The sequence below is a fragment of the Stegodyphus dumicola genome, chromosome 5 (genome assembly GCF_044657685.1).
Source record: "Stegodyphus dumicola isolate Sdum_Otavi_A_Nest chromosome 5, ASM4465768v1".
In the NCBI taxonomy this organism is placed as follows: domain Eukaryota; kingdom Metazoa; phylum Arthropoda; class Arachnida; order Araneae; family Eresidae; genus Stegodyphus; species Stegodyphus dumicola.
Window position 1 is genome coordinate 209,296 of NC_140772.1, and position 17,548 is coordinate 226,843.

Below are 17,548 nucleotides of genomic sequence, written 5' to 3' on the forward strand. Positions count from 1 at the left end.
CTTTCACTTCTAATGATTTTCAGCATAACTTTTCCTATTAAATTTTATTTGATTTGTCTTAATTTGCTGTAGGTATTTACAGAACTTTTCATCGTGATTCGAGCAACATTTAATCAGTTAATATTTATGTTTAATTTATTTTACATGAAAAAATGATATTTTAATTTATTCACATATAGTAAGTTTGTTTACATAATACAGTCAAAAGTCGTTAATTCGGACACCCATAATCCGGACCTCAAAGCTACAAACTTTCTGCGCATGCGTCGCGTTCACGCATGCGCACAGGCGTTTACAGGAGCGCATAAGACCCTTACACTGCGAATATGTTTGTGCGCATGCGCGTTTAATGTGTAACGGAGTTATACGCTAAGCTAAAGTTATCTAATTCAGTTAATGTTGCAGATTGCGTTGTTCCTTAATCTTCGAATCGTATCCGGCTTATTATTTTTTGCAGACTGTTAGAGCAATTTTATAAAAGTAAGCTTGAACTTTCGATTATGTCAAATAGAATTTCCGATATATATTTACTACAAAGCGAAAGTATGTTTTGAAATCCGAAATCTGTTTATCAATTTCACACTGCTCTGCGGCAGGGGGGGGGGCAGAAACGTCATTATTAGATTATGATAGATTAGAAAGATTATGTCAAATAGAATTTCCGATATATATTTACTAATATGTAATTTGTATCTACAAAGCGAAAGTATGTTTTGAAATCCGAAATCTGTTTATCAATTTCACGCTGGGGATTGGAAGTTGATCTGTCAGCACTATCCTTATCTTCAGAGCAGATGTTTTTATTTTATTTGGTTTATAATTCCGTACTATTTGTATAGTAGTATTTCATCTCGATATACTCCGTCTTTGATATGATTTAAATCAAGTTCCTCGTCATTATAATTCGCTTCCGATAGTGAAGAAAGTGACCCAGAGGTTATTAAAAACGAAAACATTTCGATTGACAAATTAGTCAGTATTCTCAACACAGCAATTATAGGACTTGAACAGCGGAACTTTGTAACTAAACAAGAAATTATGTCTGTTTAATAGAATTAAAGAGAAAGTATTATCACATGAAACGAAGCAACTTACATTGAAGGAAATGTTTAATAAAGTAAACAAATAAATATTAAGCTTTTTCTTTTTGTAAATTTTGATACCCTTTAGATCATAATTGTTCTTTATTTCATAAATTATGGTTTCATATTTTTAATTTTGTAATTTCTGCATGCCATCTTACCAGATTTAAACTGATGATCTATGATCCGGAAAAATCGATAATCCGGAATCGCCGAAGTCCCGACGAGTCCGGATTAACGACTTTTGACTGTAGTATGAACATTAATTATTCATTTTATTTTCATCCTACTGAAAAAGTACGTCATTAAATAAAATTCTGCCTTGCTCAGGATCTTCTCACATTACAAAAATATAAAACTGAAGTAGCCAAAGAATATAAAATGTAGAATATCTAATTAAATATTAATATATTTTACACCAGAAACACATTATAAATAGCTCAATAGTCAATCACAATAGTATATTACAAAAAAATTTTGAATTAATATGGAGTTATTTTGAAATGACATTGCTGCCCAGAAAAAAAAAAAAAAAAAAAAAAAAAAAAAAAGAACACCACTTCTTGGCAACTCCTGGTTTTCTGCAAGATTCTCCGCTTTTTCATATTTTGAAATTACCATCTATGATGTAATGAAAGGAATTGATTATATTTTCATCAGGTAAGGATGTTTTACACCAGTTTATAAAATACTACTTATAGTTGTCATAACAAGCATCATCTATATATAATACACATTAAAGTAAATGACTTGAATTTTGCATGTTTAGGTGTACTTAATGGAATGATGTACAGATTGGAAATATTAAACTGTATTGGTTTGAGCTAAAATAATAATTACTGAGGTAGATTTTTTAAAATTTTTTAATTTTTAAAAAATTTTTTATTCTATAGGTTGGTACATAATGTTTGCCTTGGTAAAGATAACAGTGCATTAAAATTGTATCAGAGTTTGCAGGAGCATATCCTAGATTTTACTCCACAAGCTCAATCTGTAAGTAATAGCTTCATATTTTTTTTCTGGTATAAAATTTTGACTAATGTTTAATATTTTGTATAGTTTTTTTATTGCATAAAGGTATCTGTAATTAGCTTTTTCAGAAAACTATTAAGCAAAGTTAATATGGTAAGGATTATATACAGCCTTTATCTGTTTTATGAAAATAGAACAATTTTGTTCAATCATACTTGATGTAAAAAGGCGTATAGTGTAAAGGTAATTATCAATCATTGTATGACCAAATTTTGTATACTTTTGAGGCCTTAAAAGAACTGTTAAGTAATATCAACTAAGTTAATTTAAATTAGTGCTAAAAATAAGAATAGTATGCAGAGTCAAAATAAACAGAAATAACATGTAAACTCAACTGGGACGATAGCTAAAAATATAGGAGTTTAGAGATAATAGCAATGACAACCTTGAATTAAGCTGTGTCAAAAGTAGTGATGGGCAACTTCGGTACATTCTTGTACCCCGTACGAGAGTAACGGGTACAGACAAGTACCCGGTACAAAATACCCGTTACTCAAGTAACCATTACTTTGAAAAGTACCGAAAACCGATTTCAAGTACCGAATACCCAAGTAACGATTTGGAGAACCGAAGTAACGAAATACCGGAGTAACGGTTTGCTGTACCATAGTACCCTAGTAACGGTTTGCTGTACTGGAGTACCCTAGTAACAATTTGGAGTACCAAAGTACCCTAGTAACGATTTGGAGTACCGAAGTGCCCTAGTAACGATTTGGAGTACTGATAACGATTTTGTGCACTGAAGGAACTCTGCCACGTCACCACGTGTTTGATTTTATCTGTACGGAGTAAGATTTTGAATATCAGAAAACATATCAACTACGGAAGTGTCTGAGGAGCAGACTATTCATGGACAAGAGGAGCGCATATCACCATTTCACAAATACAACCAGATACTACTGTCCTCGTACCAAAACCGAAGTGAGCTGAACCCTCATCGATCCTCCAGTAACGAATACCGAAATACTGAGAAGAGATGCATATTTTCATTACAAAGTAACGAATACCGAAAAGCACCCGTTTCGGTACAGAAGTAATGAATACCGAAAAGCACCCGTTTCGGTACAGAAGTAACGAATACCGAAAAGTATCCGTTTCGGTACAGAAGTAACGAATACCGAAAACAAAAGTAACGAATACCGAAAAGTACCGATTTCGGTACTGAAGTAACAGGTACTTGGATGTACCGATTTTCAGTACCCGTTACAAAATACCCGGTTCGGTAGTACCGACTCATCACTAGTCAAAAGGGGAGCTGGTAGGCAATACAGGGTACTGTGGTAAAAGGGTACTTCCTTGTTGATCCCCCTTATTTAAGCAGTGCACAGATAATTATCAATGAGTCTTAATCAAGAAAAAATTAAGAACGTGTGCAACAAACATATTTACATCTCATATGCAGTCTGTAACTAGTATATTTCCATGATTCTTTTGAATGTAGACACAAAAACATTTACTGATCCCAAGAATTTCTCCATATAAATGCTTAAACTTACAACTTTAAATCTATTATCCCTCAAGTTAATGGATTGTGCCAAAGCAGCAGTTCTACTCAAACCTCTTTTCATAGCAGGTGGACTAAAATTCAGAATGGTTAGGGCTGCTCTTTGTTTGGCAATAATTTAGGCACAGTTTAAATAGCAGAGGTTGTAATAATTAGGAAATATTGGTGGACAGAGAAAAAATTGTCATTTTTATTCACCAGGTCAACATGACTGTAGTTCAATTATCTATGTGCCTCAAAGCTAAAAGTCAGTATTTGATAGCTCGTATTACAGACTTGGAAGTATGACAGCATTAGAATGATTAAATCTATCATAGATCATCAAAATGGTAGACAAAACTCTGTATACTTGCATATTTTTTTGCAGTCGAAGCTATATTTTTCTCCAGCTGATGCTTTGAAAGAAGCAGCAAATGTTATTTTTACATTTTTCTTTTTTCTCATGAAAGCCCCAAATCTCTTTAGATTTCTTTCATAAATTGAAAAATGTGGTATGGAAGACTTTTTTTGTGAAAAAAGTGATATAAAGTAGGATTATCTGTATATGTATCAAATAATGTTTTTCTTTCCCATTAATTTATGAATGTCAATATTATCAGTTTTGATGTATTCATGTATTCAGTTTTAGAAAACTGAAGTAAACTAAAACTGTTAAACTGTGTTTCATGTTAATTTTTTCATACAGTGTCTCACAAAAATTATCGGTGACTATAAATTTTTGTAAGTAATAGGAGAAAAGCTTTTAAATAAAATATTAAAAAATATTCCCTTTGAATTCATATTTTCTTAGCTCTGTTTTTGTACTAAATTAATTTGAAAAAATTAAATAGTAAATTAAAAAAATTAAATGTTTTGCTTTTGCTATTTTTACTGCCATATATTTCATCAAGCTGCAGATTTTGTTTTTAGCAATTTCCTGATCAAATTTTATTTAATTTTAGTGTCCTTATGTTTGAGAGACAACTGTAAAATTTTATTTTCAAATGAAATTATATCTGTGAAATTATGTTTGGGATGTTTAAGAGTTGTGCAGATATTTTCAAAAGTTAGGGAGTATTATTGAGTGACAAGAACTTCTGTGTGTTTCCCATTTTATTGACTATATATTCTCAAAGGATTTATAGCATTTTAGGCTGAAATGGGGAAAAAAGATATCACAAAATTAATCGGGCATTTTCATAATTTCTAACTAAAATTGTTTGTAATAAATAAAAAACAGTATTTTATGGAATTAGAATAAAGAAACTAGGCAAAAATCTAAAAATCATTTGCTATTTTAATTCAAATTTTCTTTTTAGAAAATGTTTGTTATTTTAGTTTTTCTTGCAGTGGTTATTTTAATGTATTCTTGCAATGAAAGGGAACATTGTTAGAAACTCACAGATTAGTTATTGATTTCCATCAAAAGAAAGGGAAATTTATTAGAAAAATTGCCTATTTACTTATATATATATATATAAATATATATAAACCTGGACGACCATTTAAGTTATCTTATTCTTATAGAATGAAGCATTTTATTCTAAGGAATATTAAAAGGAATCAAGACTGAGTGCTCCTAAACTTGTTGCGGAACTTCTTGAATTATATGGAATATGTGTAAATCCATAAACTGTAAGAAGAGTAATGCAATTTGTAGGATAGTATTATTGGAGCATTGGTATTGTAGAGTATTGGTATTGGAGCAGTATCATGGTAGTTGTAGGTAGAAGCGAGTAGCAAGAAGAAAATTTTATATTGGTTAAAGAAAAAATCGAAAATTTCAACTCGCTTTCACAAAATTGATGAAACAAAAGACACCTGACTGCTGGAAAAAAGTGTTGTTTGCTGATGAAAGCAAATTAACATTTTTTGCTCAGGGTGTGTAGGAAACTCAAAAGAAGAGCTTTCCGAACAGCAAAACTTTAGTTCAGCAAGCTATTAAACATTGAAGGAGTATGAGTCTATGGTCAATTGGAGAATCTATGCCACATTCCAGTGTTGGTAGTATAGAGTTTATGGATGGTATTATGGATCAGTATAAGTACCTTGACATCTTGAAGTGAAATTTGGCATCGTCAGCACAAAAACTTACTGTTCAAAATAGTTTCAAATTCTACCAGGGCAATGATCCAAAGCATACTGTGCACAATTAGACTCTGGCTGTTATATAAGTGTCCAAAAGTAATTAAGGCAGTATTCCAATCGCCAGAATGGAATCCTATTGAACATATTTGGAAGGAACTAGAAACAAAAATTGAAAATTGAGCATATTTTCATAGCAGTAATCCAAGAGGAGTGGCATAAAAATACTTCAAAAAATAACAGAAAACTCGTAAAATCAATGCCACAAAGATTAAATGTTGTTGTTGTCTTATTCATATTACATGGAACAATGCTTTCGAGAGCCTACTCCAAAGAGAGGTTGGACTTCCCGGAGAACCCGGGCCCTTCGGTACCGTAGTGGGCTTCCCTAACCACTATACCGTTTGGGCGACCAAAGATTAAATGAAGTGATCAAGTGTAAAGGTGATCTCATGAAAGACTAAGAAGCAAAAACAATGTAAATTTTTTACTATTACTTAAAGTATCTGATTATTTTTGTGAGTAAATTTTTCCCTATTAAATAAACGATATTGATTTTTGAATTTAATTTTCATCTTTTTGAAAATGCATTAACTAAAAAAAAAATTTGAATTTTTATATTATCAAAATAAAACCTTTCTTTTTGTTTTAGTTTATTTTATGTTCATTAAAGAATACAAAAATTGCTTTCTGTTTGGCTTATGGCTGCAAAACCAAGCTCTGCAGTGAACTATTTGTATTTTAGTTACATATGTAGGAATTATAGGTTTTTGAAAAACTGTATAATCTCAAGATTTAAAATCACTTCATAATGTTGAAATTGCCTTAACAGCTGCAAATTCTTTTTGATAATATTCGCTTTATTACTGAATATTCTCTTTTGTTTCCAGTCTTGATTCGTAATGTATTTGAATTCTTTATTCTTTATTTTATGAATATCTTAATTATGAAATTTTTCTCATTTACTAATTTCTCTTCAAGCTGCTGTCTATGGTTATGTGTTATTAATAGTCAAAAGTCGTTAATCCGGACTCGTCGGGACTTCGGCGATTCCGGATTATTGATTTTTCCGGATTATAGATCATCAGTTTAAATCTGGTAAGATGGCATGCAGAAATTATAAAATTAAAAATATGAAACCGTAATTTATGAAATAAAGAACAATTATGATCTAAAGGTTATCAAAATAAATAAAAAAAAAAAAAAAAAAAAAAAAAAAAAAGCAGCTTAATATTTATTTGTTTACTTTATTAAACATTTCTTTTAATGTAAGTTGTTTAAGTTGCTTCGTTTTTTATGTGATAATACATTCTCTTTAATTCTATAAACAGACATAATTTCTTGTTCAGTTATAAAGTTCCATTGTTCAAGTCCTGTAATTGCTGTGTCTACTGACTAATTTATGAATCGAAATTTTTCCGTTTTCAATAACCTCTGTCACTTTCTTCGCTATCGGAAGCGAATTATAATAACGAGGAATTTGATTTAAATCATATGAAAGACGGAGTACATCGAGATGAAATACTACATTTAATAAGGAATTATAAGCCAAATAAAATAAAAACATCTGCCCTGAAGATAAGGATAGTGCTGACAGATCAACTTCCAATTCATTGCACACCCTGGCATTAAAGATAAACAAAGTTTAGATAAATAAACGTTAAAGTTTAGATAAATAAAGGATATGCCTTTATCCATTTTTTGCAGCAATTCCACTTTTTGTTTAATGAACTTCGAAACATACTTTCGCTTTGTAGATCCTTTACATATTAATAAATATATATTAGAAATTCTATTTCACATAATCGAAAGTTCAAGCTTACTTTTATAAAATTGCTCTAATAGTCTGCAAAAAATAATAAGCCGGATCCAATTTGAAGATTAAGGAACAACGCAATCTGCAACATTAACTGAAATAGATAATTTTAGCTTAGCTTATACTGTCCATTGTACATTGTACACTCGTAAACATATTTTGCACACGCGCACAAGCATATTCGCAGCCGCAAAGGTCTTACGTGCATGCGTCAATGCGACGCATGCACAGAAAGTTTGTAGCTTTGAGGTCCGGATTATAGATCATTCCGGATTATGGGTGTCCGAATTAACGACTTTTGACTGTAGTTCATTTTTCTTTTTGTTTTTCGAGAGGAAGGCTAAAATATAAATTGTATGTGAGTTTGAATGTAAAATTCTTTTTTTTTTTGTATGTATATATGTGATATTTTGATTTGAAGAAAGAAAGGTTGCAACAGATTTGCATTGGAGAGGCTTAACTGCCTAGTTAAAAAGGTGATGCTCGAATGCGGATGTGGCCACTTAAAAACCATAATTTTATTCCATGATAATGCACATCCAATTGTTTTTTGTGTACACAAGATAGTTCTATATCATAGTTAGCAACAGTAATTTTTATGTGCACTGCACAAAAAAAGGGGGGGACAGTTCTATAACTCTTGTTCCACTGTGCCAATTGACAAAATTCATATTGTGTTTTTCATGTCTTGAAAGCGTGACTTAGGATATGTATTAGATTTATATATGGCACTATTCTAACATAGGTATTTTGACACAAAATCACACTTTTTCTGAAATAACATACCAATTTTTTTCCGTAATTATGCCAGTCTGCAAAATTTTGTAAAAATCGTATGAGTAGTTTTTAAAAAAATTAGCTCTCAAAATTTTAGCTCCTTAACGTTAATTACATTTGATATATATTTATTAATATCTCTTTTTTTATTAAACTTTTTTGATTTTTCCTTTCTCGTTTCGAAATTTAGGTTCATTCCAAATAAAATTCACCCATTTTTTATGATTTATTTTTAAAATTTGTATTTTTAAATAATTTTTATAAATTTTTTGAAAAAAAATTTTGAATTATAACCCATAAAATTTTACCACCATCTTAAAGTAGGTGTAGTTATCCAAGCTAAGCATATCTACAAAAAATTAGAGTTTTTTTATTCAACATTTTCTAACGCCAAATGTGGTTTATGGATTTTTTGTTATAGTGAATTGCCACAGCTATTTTTAACCTTAAATTTCAAATAAAGTTTTACGGAGAACTAATTATATGAAATTTTTTCCCTCAAAGATTCGTAATAAATATTTATTAATACTATATGAAAAGCTACTTTCTTAAAATTATGGATATTATTCAAAATTTTAACTTTCTTTTTAATTTCTTCCTTTTTTAAAAAATATTTGTGTTTTTAGTAAATTTTTACCTTTACCATGTTATTGTCTGGTACTTTACTTTAAGTGCATTTAAATTGAATTGTCTAAAACTGAAAAAGTTTGTTTAATGTTTATTTTCACAATGTTTTTAAGCAACAGGACGTTGACAGTTTGGGTCATGTCCCAGTTTAATATATATATAAATTTTTACATTAATTCTCTTAGAAAGAATATTTTAAGTAAATAATTCTACTAATTGTATAAAAAACATGATCTTTAATATGATTTAGTTTGTTTGCAGCCAATATAATAATCAGTCTCTCGGTGGTGCAGAATAAACACTGCTCGAGTGTTTTATTTCTTTGTCATTTAGCAAAAAATCTTTTAATTAAAATATTTATACTTTGGACTTTGCTTTAAACTTTATTTATAGTTAAAATGTCTAGAAAATGAAAAAGTGTCTTCAGCTGGAAACGCAATTGATGTAATTGATATTTTAAAAAATTTGACAAGAATGCAAAATTTATGGAAGTGTAACAATTGAAAAATCTTAATTTTCTTGTGTGAGCACTAAAAATAAATGTAGAAGGAAAGAAGAAAATAAAATAAGCAAAAATTTGAAGGAGAATTTGGCGTCAGAAATACCAAGGTGTTTCGAAAAGTTGGACGGTTTTGTATATACTTGCAGAATGCCTGAAGAAAAAAAGCAAGCCATTAAGGGGGAAAAAATTAAATTAGTATTTTTTTTTATTTAAAACTTTTTTATCGTATGATATATTTGATTCTTGCAATTTCAAAAATAAAATATTTGACTAAGGTATGAATAACATTTTAAGAAACTAAATTTAGGATGATAAAATTGTGTAAAGCAATGTGCACAATGTTAAAGCTATTTAAAGCAATATATGCAAGTCACCCTAAGTTAAAATCTCGATTATACTTCCTTCTCATTTATATATCTTTTCTAAACGGAACATTGAAAGGCGTGTTAACTGTGCTTTACTGTATTTTCTCTTTTAATATATTCAATTTTCAGATGCATCGTAGTCTATTCTTTCAAAAGAAATGCAATTTAAATAAATAAAATAAAATCCTGAAAAATTTATATTAATAAATATATTTAAAATGCTCAGTTCGAATGAATAAATAGAAAATTTTAAAATAAAAGTCTGAAAATTTAAAAATTACCTAAAACAACAACTATGGCAAAGAAGGAAAAAAAAAAAAAAAAAAAAAAAATTACAAAGAAAATTATCTGAAGAAAATAAATGATGCACCTTTTATTGAAACTACCCAAATCGAATGGGTAAATAGAAATTTTTAAAACAGTTATTCGAAAGAAACCATGCAACTTAAACAATTAAAATGAAATTCGAAAAGAAAAAATTACTTGAAGTAATAACAGTTATAATTAAATATATAATATAAAGAACATTATTTGAAAAAAGGAACGATTGTGACTTTCTTCCGCTCAAGGGAAAGGAAAATAGGTTACCATATATTAAGAAGTTCGTCAAGTAAACTATTCTTCCTGCAAACTGAAAAAAAAAAAAAAAAGCACAAACATAAATTTGTGAATTTCTCTGTAAATTTCCCAACAAATTTAACAAAATTTCATATTTAGGCATAATTTGAGTCGTAGAATCGAAATATGGAAAAAAATTGGTATGTTATTTCAGAAAAAGTCCAATTTTGTGTCAAAATAACTGTGTTAGAATAGAGCTACAGTTCACTCCTGATTATCCGCAGAATAGGGTGGTGCGGCCGCCGCGGATAACGAAAATCGCGCATAATCCGAAAAAAGCTAAAACCGGGTATAGCAAAAGAGAAAACAGTCATTCCAACTTTGAAAAATTGTTTTATTTACAATAAAACGGAAAATAAACAGCAGGAAATGTTTAACTAATGCTTAATATTTTAGTATATCACTCAAAACTAACCTAAAATGCATTTTGTTAATGAAAACAGAAAAGTGCTTTGTTGGAAGCATTTTCTCTTGATCTGAGATTGCATTTTTCGTAGCATAAGTTTCTTGGCCAACTCTGTGTCGTCTTGTTCTTCCAAATAGCTCAGTAATCCGTCTTCACAATTTCATCATCTATCAAGTGTTCGAAGTCAGGTTCGTTGACGTCACACTCCAACCACTCGTTAATGTTTTCAGCATCGATGTTCTCACCACCCGGAACTGTTTACATTATATCGGGGGGGTTAAATTAATCAATGGGCAAATTTTCTATCCTTGTGGCTTTAAAAGATCTCTCTTTTTTTTTTTTTTTTTTTTTTTTACTTTCCAATGACAAAAAGTCTAAGTTTATGTTCACCGGTAGCATTACATTAAGACATGATAGTGATCCTTTCCTTGCTGCTTTTATGACCCGCTGCTTTACTTTCACTTTCAGATGCTAAAGTGTGAGTGGGAAGATATTTCCACAAAAGTCCCGATTTGTCAGCATTGTAAATATGTTCAAAAGATAGCTGTTCTTTTAAAACAAATTCTTCAAATTCATGGTGGAAATCGTCGGCTGCTTGTTATTCACCACTAAGTTTCTCCCAATGAAGTTCAATTTCTCGAATTCCATGTCGCTACTTAGAACGAGTCAACTAGCCAAAAGACGCATCAAAAGAAATTTAACTCGGACTGGTTCGCAAACACTATTAGGCTTAAACTAACAATGCCGAGTGAAAGGAAGTGGATGTGTCAGTAAGATTAAGATGAGAAAGGGTGGTGAAGCGAGCACTACAAGGGTGAGTAATCACTTACTCATCATAGGGGCCGAGGGTAAGGTTCCGAGAAGGCCTGGGATATTTTTGCCATAAATAAGCACGATGTTTAGTAAATTTAACATTTCACTCAGTTTTGTGAACATTTTTATTTTCTTTGCTTTACGCTTGGGGGGGGGGAAACTTTATGTCATGCGCGGATAATCCGCTCTGTGCATAATTCGCCTACGAATAATCGGGAGTCTACTGTATATATAAATGTAATATATATCCTAAGTCGCGCTTTTGAGACATGAAGAACACAATTTGAATTTTGTGAATCGGCTCAGCCGAAAAGGCAGATATAGAACTGTCCCCCCCCCCTTTTTTTTTTTTTTTTTTTTTTTTTTTTTTGCGCAGTGTACATAGGTTGACACCATACTATGTCATCTTAGATCAGGAACAAAGGAGGACAATTATGCATAGCAGCACAGAGGTTTTGCAGTGCAAGAGAAGTTATGAAAATGAATGACATAATTGCACGCGAAGCAGCATTTATATTAGGCAGGTACATATATGTACAGCCAAGCACAATTGGTTAATTTTAGGTTTTAGTTCTCTTTGCAAGCCGTTTATATAACGGTCATATGATCTTGGAGAGATCTCAAATTTGGGAGAAAAGATGAACTTAGGGGATGAACACCAAATTTAGAATAGTCATTCTGAGGCTGCCAATTATTTCTCAGTGTAGTAGCCATCATATTTTATTATATCTTACATATATATATCTATATAAGGTATAATAAATATATATATATGTAAGATAAAAAAATATGAAAGCAAACTTCTAAATTTAATTCACTATAACCTCTTTTATTTTCTATTTCATTTGGAAACTTCATCTATCTGTCCTAAAAATAGCACTTAAGTCGAAACTGCATCATTTAAATTAATCATGCGATCTTACGTAATCCTTAATGCAGATGCCTCTTGCCAATCACCGAATTGCAAACCAAAACTTTTCTCTTCGTGTGCTTCCATCTTGCATAACTATGCACTTCAGCTTTGCTCTCTACTCTGCTAAGATGTAATTTCGCTGGCTTGCTTTCCATCTCAACAATATCAAAAATGTAAATCTTCTGTGGAAAGGCACGACTAGAGTGCCAAGTGATTGTGGCAACAAATTATCAATTGCAAATGAAAATGGAATTAAAATTGCCACGACTGCCAAGTTCTTTAGATACTATGCAATCAAAATTCTTGTTCAATATGGATCTAAGCACAATTCGACAGTGTTCCGGCTTTTCCTTGTGCTCATAAATATAGCGTAGAAGTGCTGATCCATAATGACTAGGAAATTGGAGGCGAATGCAGGTTTAAATCTTCATTTTTTATTTTAGCAAACATGTTGCGGTGAAAATCAAGTTGGCACATTGATTGTACCTATTCCAAGAGATTTTACATTTTAGATAAATTTGCAATAAGAAAGAAAAAGCAGACAGACTGCAGTGTGGCCAGGCCAAAGCATAGAAAGCAAGTGCGTAATGTTCAGGATGAAATCTAAGTCAAACTGAGCTAGTTTTGGTTTTCAAAGCATTCTGATTGGACAGTCAATATTGCTGTAAAATTATTATTGGCTGGCTGAGTTTTAGTTCCATTTACATCATCATAATTACGTAAGAATCATATGGCATAGAATAGTCTCGAAATGACGCAGTACAGAGAGGGGTTACTATTTTTAGAATAGAGAAGGGAAATTTACGTTGCTAATTTAATCTTTTTGGCCTACTGAGCTTTCAACGATTTTGTTGACTTTTATTTTAAACATTGTAAAAGATTTCTTTATACATTTTTATACTTTTGTATTTACTTTTTTTTGTGTGTTTTTTTTCCTCTTTGTGTATGATTTCATTGTATTATTGAAAACTGATGTTATTACTTACAATTTTGCCTTTTTTACTTACGATTTGCATGTCTCGTGTAATACTTTGTGGTGCACCAGGATTTATTTTTCTTTAAATAAATAAAACATAAATAATTTAATCTTTTACATATTCATTATTTTTCTTACATATATGTATATATGTAATTATATTTAGGCTTGAACTGTTTTTCGCTTTGTATATTTATTCATTTATTTAATATACATATAATGTTGTTATTTTTTTTTAAATACTCAGACCTATTGCTTTGATGCTTTATAAAAAATTGTGATACTTTTCAAGGACATTCTTAGCATTAAGGGGAATGTAATTGCAATAAAGTATCCAGCGAATAATATACCTTTCTTAATAAATCTTTTGACCACATTTAATAATGCAGGAGGAATTGTCTGCATTTGAGTGCTGAAAAGAACCAGAACTGCATTTGTCATTTACATATTTACCATGAATTATTAACCATGCAGAATTAATCATTTCTTTTATTAGTAGAGGCTGACTGTATATGCCAAAAGGTTTTGCTTCAAATCCAAGAAAAGAACTGAATATTCAGTTTTTTTTCTCCTCTTAGAGTGTAATACACATCTATCTGTGATTCATCCGAGATGATATTCTTTATGATGTCATGTTGAAATGATCAAAAGAATCTTGTGTTCTTTTTAAGTTCTCATGGGATAGTATTTTGTACTTGGGGAAAAGAAGCTAGGCATAATTTCATATTTCTCTGATTTTAAGATGCATGTTTTTCCCCCATATGGATGTCTTTAAAATTGGAAAGCATCTTTGAGTAATAGATTTTTCCTAATCTTAAACAGATATATTGTCATTAATAAATCAAACATAATTTAAGAAAGAAATGTTTGCTAGATGTGTTTGAATTTTGTTATTTCATTTATTTTATTTTATTAAAATGAAAAATCTTCCCCTCCTCCCTTGATAGTGATACTGAAGTTAAAGAGAGGTGTGATAAAATAATGGTATCTTAGAATGGAAGAAAAACATTGCGTATTCCACTTTTTGTTACCTCTAAGTATGCTTGTACTCATTAGTGTAGATATTTATGTTTTTGTAGATGTTGATCAAAAAGTCTTTCCCTAATTATTTTGTATAAATTTTATGCCACCGCATACTGTAATGATACATAAATGCATACATATATTTAGCAGGTTGGTATTTTGTTAAAGAACAGGGTTCGTACGGTCCTTAAAAGTCCTTAATTTTGGCCAAAAGGAATAAACGATCCTTAATTTTGCTCATTTGACATTTCTTATTATTTCTAATGATTGCCATTCTAAGTGTGAATTACGATTTCTCATGAATATGGAATTAAAATTACACAGCTCTTAACTAATCTGTTGGCGGATTTGCATTGCAAACGATTAAAAAAAACAATTAGCTACCCGAACGAAAGTATCGGTGTCTGATTGGCTATTCACGCAATCTTTCGAAACAGGTGTTATCCATAAATTTAGGCAGACTGTGACGAAAGCGTGAAGCTGGAAGTTCTTTAAGAGGCGAAAGTGATGATGAAGGTGCTCGAGAAAAAAAAAGGGAGGGGGCAATCCTTAAATGTGGTCTTTGTCTGAAACAAATTGAAATTTCTAGAATGGGAGAGTCAGCACTGAAAATTCACATTAAAATTAAGTTTCGTTTTATCATTTCAATTTGTTTTTACACGGTTTTGCTTAGCTTAATTTCTGTGTTTGTTTCAATTAAGCCATAAATTAATTTTTTATCACCTTCTACGGAGTTTATTCTCTTTTGCACATACTATATGTATGGGATATCGGGATTATGAGTTTATTTCTGCAGAGGGTCTCTTATCGATTTCGCGGGAAATCTGTTGGCTCCATTTCGATTTTAGGTCGCCAAGGGCAAAATCGGTAACGCTAGCTGAGAAAAAGTGAAGTTCGGAAATACGTTTTGAAGCTTCAATAGACAATTAAGTATTTGGTTTAAACCTATGTTTTTGATAGTAATGCATAATTTTTGCTAATGGCGATACAATTATTAGTTGAAAATAACTAATTAAAATTTTTTAAATATTTTTAAAGCTGAAAACAACTAATTGAAACTAATTTTCCTGAATTAACTAGACGCAAAATTAACTTTCATGAATTACTAAAGTTATTGGGTAGAAGTTTAACTGAAAATATACATTCCGTATTATATATATATATATATATATATATTTATACAGTGTACAAAGTCCGAGGTCTGGACTCGTCGGGACTTCGGCGATCCTAGATTTGAGATTTTTCCGGATATTAGATCATTTTAAATCTACTAAGATGGCACGTAGAAATTATAAAATTGAAAATATGAAATCGTGATTTATGAAATAATGAAGCATTTATGATTTAAAGGGTATCAAAATTTACCAAAGAAAAGAGCTTAATATTTATATGTTTACTTTAATAAACATTTCTTTCAATGTGAGTTGTTTGATTTGTTTTCTCTGCTAATACTTTAGACTAATACTATAGACATATAATTTCTTGTTCAGTTATTAAGTTCCATTGTTCAAGTCCTGTAATTGCTGTGTCGAGAATTCCGAATAACTTGTCAATCAAAATTTTTTCTCGTTCAGTAACCTCTCTGTTACTTTCTTCACTATCGGTAGCTGTATTTTCTGGATTTAGAACCATACTACAGATTCCGCCCTCCGTTAATTGATTGATGATTGGGCATTGTCATTGCAATGAAAAACTTCTGTTTAACTTCGCTAAATTCTGCCGCCTGGTGCGGCCATGCGAGCTCTGGAGCTGGTTCTGGCTTTATGTGAATAACAAATCAGTTATTCTTAATTCAAATAGCACTAAATATAATCGTTTGTCCTATGAGTATCATTAACAAAATCTATTTTTAGCATAAGGAAAGAAATTTCTGCTAAATCTCCCCTTGTCAACATTTTAGCGCATTAAATTTAAATCTGTAATCGTATAATACTCTGTTATTTGGCATCGCTGCATGATTCATCACTCAAGTTGTCATTCGTTGATAAACATGCGGTGATGAAAGCAAAATACAATAAATAATGATTCGCGATTTCGGCATCAAGGATATAAAATATTAGTTGGTGTAAAATTAACAAATGTTTCGGTTTGAGATTATGCCAAGCAGATACGCAGCTATGGAGTCAAGTTACTAATCACACAAATTTATGCTAAAATAATTATTTCTTCAATAATGAGATATTTTATTTAGCACCAAACTAAGATTAAGAATCGGATTTCTGGCATTTTTTTTATGATGAGGGAAAAAATCTAATGCGCAATTGGTTGGTGGTGGCTTTGAGGTCCAGATTTTAGATCATTCCAGATATTAGATGTCCGGATCTCGGACTTTATATATATATATATATATACATCTTTCAGAATATAACTTACCAGTATGGATTCACTCTTTTAAAATAATTCTACTTTAATTAAACTTAGGAGATAATATAATCAATTAATCTATATTGTTTAGGAAATAAATTATATATATATAGTAAAAAATGTATATTTTCACTATTCAAGTATTCACTGTGACAAGTATTCTTATCTTGTCACATGAACAGGCCTCTGTGGAAAGAGGCTTCTCTGTAAATAAAGCAATTGAAATTGAAAATTTAAGTGACTCATCATACATTTTTCAACGCACAGTATTTGATTACATAAAATTTTCTGGAGGTGTTCTTAATATCGAAATTAATAAAGAAATGAGATCAGCAGCAGCTTCTGCAAGAAGTGGAGTTCGTTATTTAGAAGTTCAGTATTTAGAAGAACAAAAATCTTTAACTAAATCTGAAAATTCAAAGAGGAAAAGAAATATTATTGAAGAAGAAATTGATTATATGAAGCAGAAGAAAAACTTTCTTCAAAGGGACATTAAAGACATTAATGAAGAAGTAGATGCTTTAGCAGATAAAGCTGAGACCAGCAGGAACATTGATTTGTTTATCAAAGCAAATGAACTTAGAAGAATAGTTAAAGAAAAGGAAGATTTCAGATTTAAAAAAAGCACAAATGTTTTGTATCTTTTATTGTACAGTTTATTATTCT

The 17,548-nt window shown here is 30.6% G+C and overlaps 1 protein-coding gene and 1 long non-coding RNA gene across 9 annotated transcripts in view; one reads left to right on the forward strand and one right to left on the reverse strand.

Annotated features, from left to right (window-relative positions):
- LOC146996995 (cullin-5-like) overlaps positions 1–17,548 on the forward strand; it is a 332,836-nt gene that overhangs the window by 79,480 nt on the left and 235,808 nt on the right. For 6 of the 8 annotated variants that reach the window (XR_015041051.1, XR_015041050.1, XM_085816413.1 and 3 more), the window contains exon 2: positions 1,976–2,075. The exons of the other annotated variants lie outside the window; for them this stretch is intronic. Coding sequence is in view for 4 of the 6 variants with exons in the window: in XM_085816413.1 (XP_085672539.1) it covers positions 1,976–2,075 (100 nt within the window). In the remaining 2 variants the exon portion in view is untranslated. The remainder of the gene's footprint in view (positions 1–1,975; positions 2,076–17,548) is intronic. 8 annotated transcript variants of the gene reach the window in all.
- Positions 1–17,548, reverse strand: part of LOC146996996 (uncharacterized) — a 216,420-nt gene that overhangs the window by 64,378 nt on the left and 134,494 nt on the right. The gene's annotated exons all lie outside the window — the stretch shown is intronic.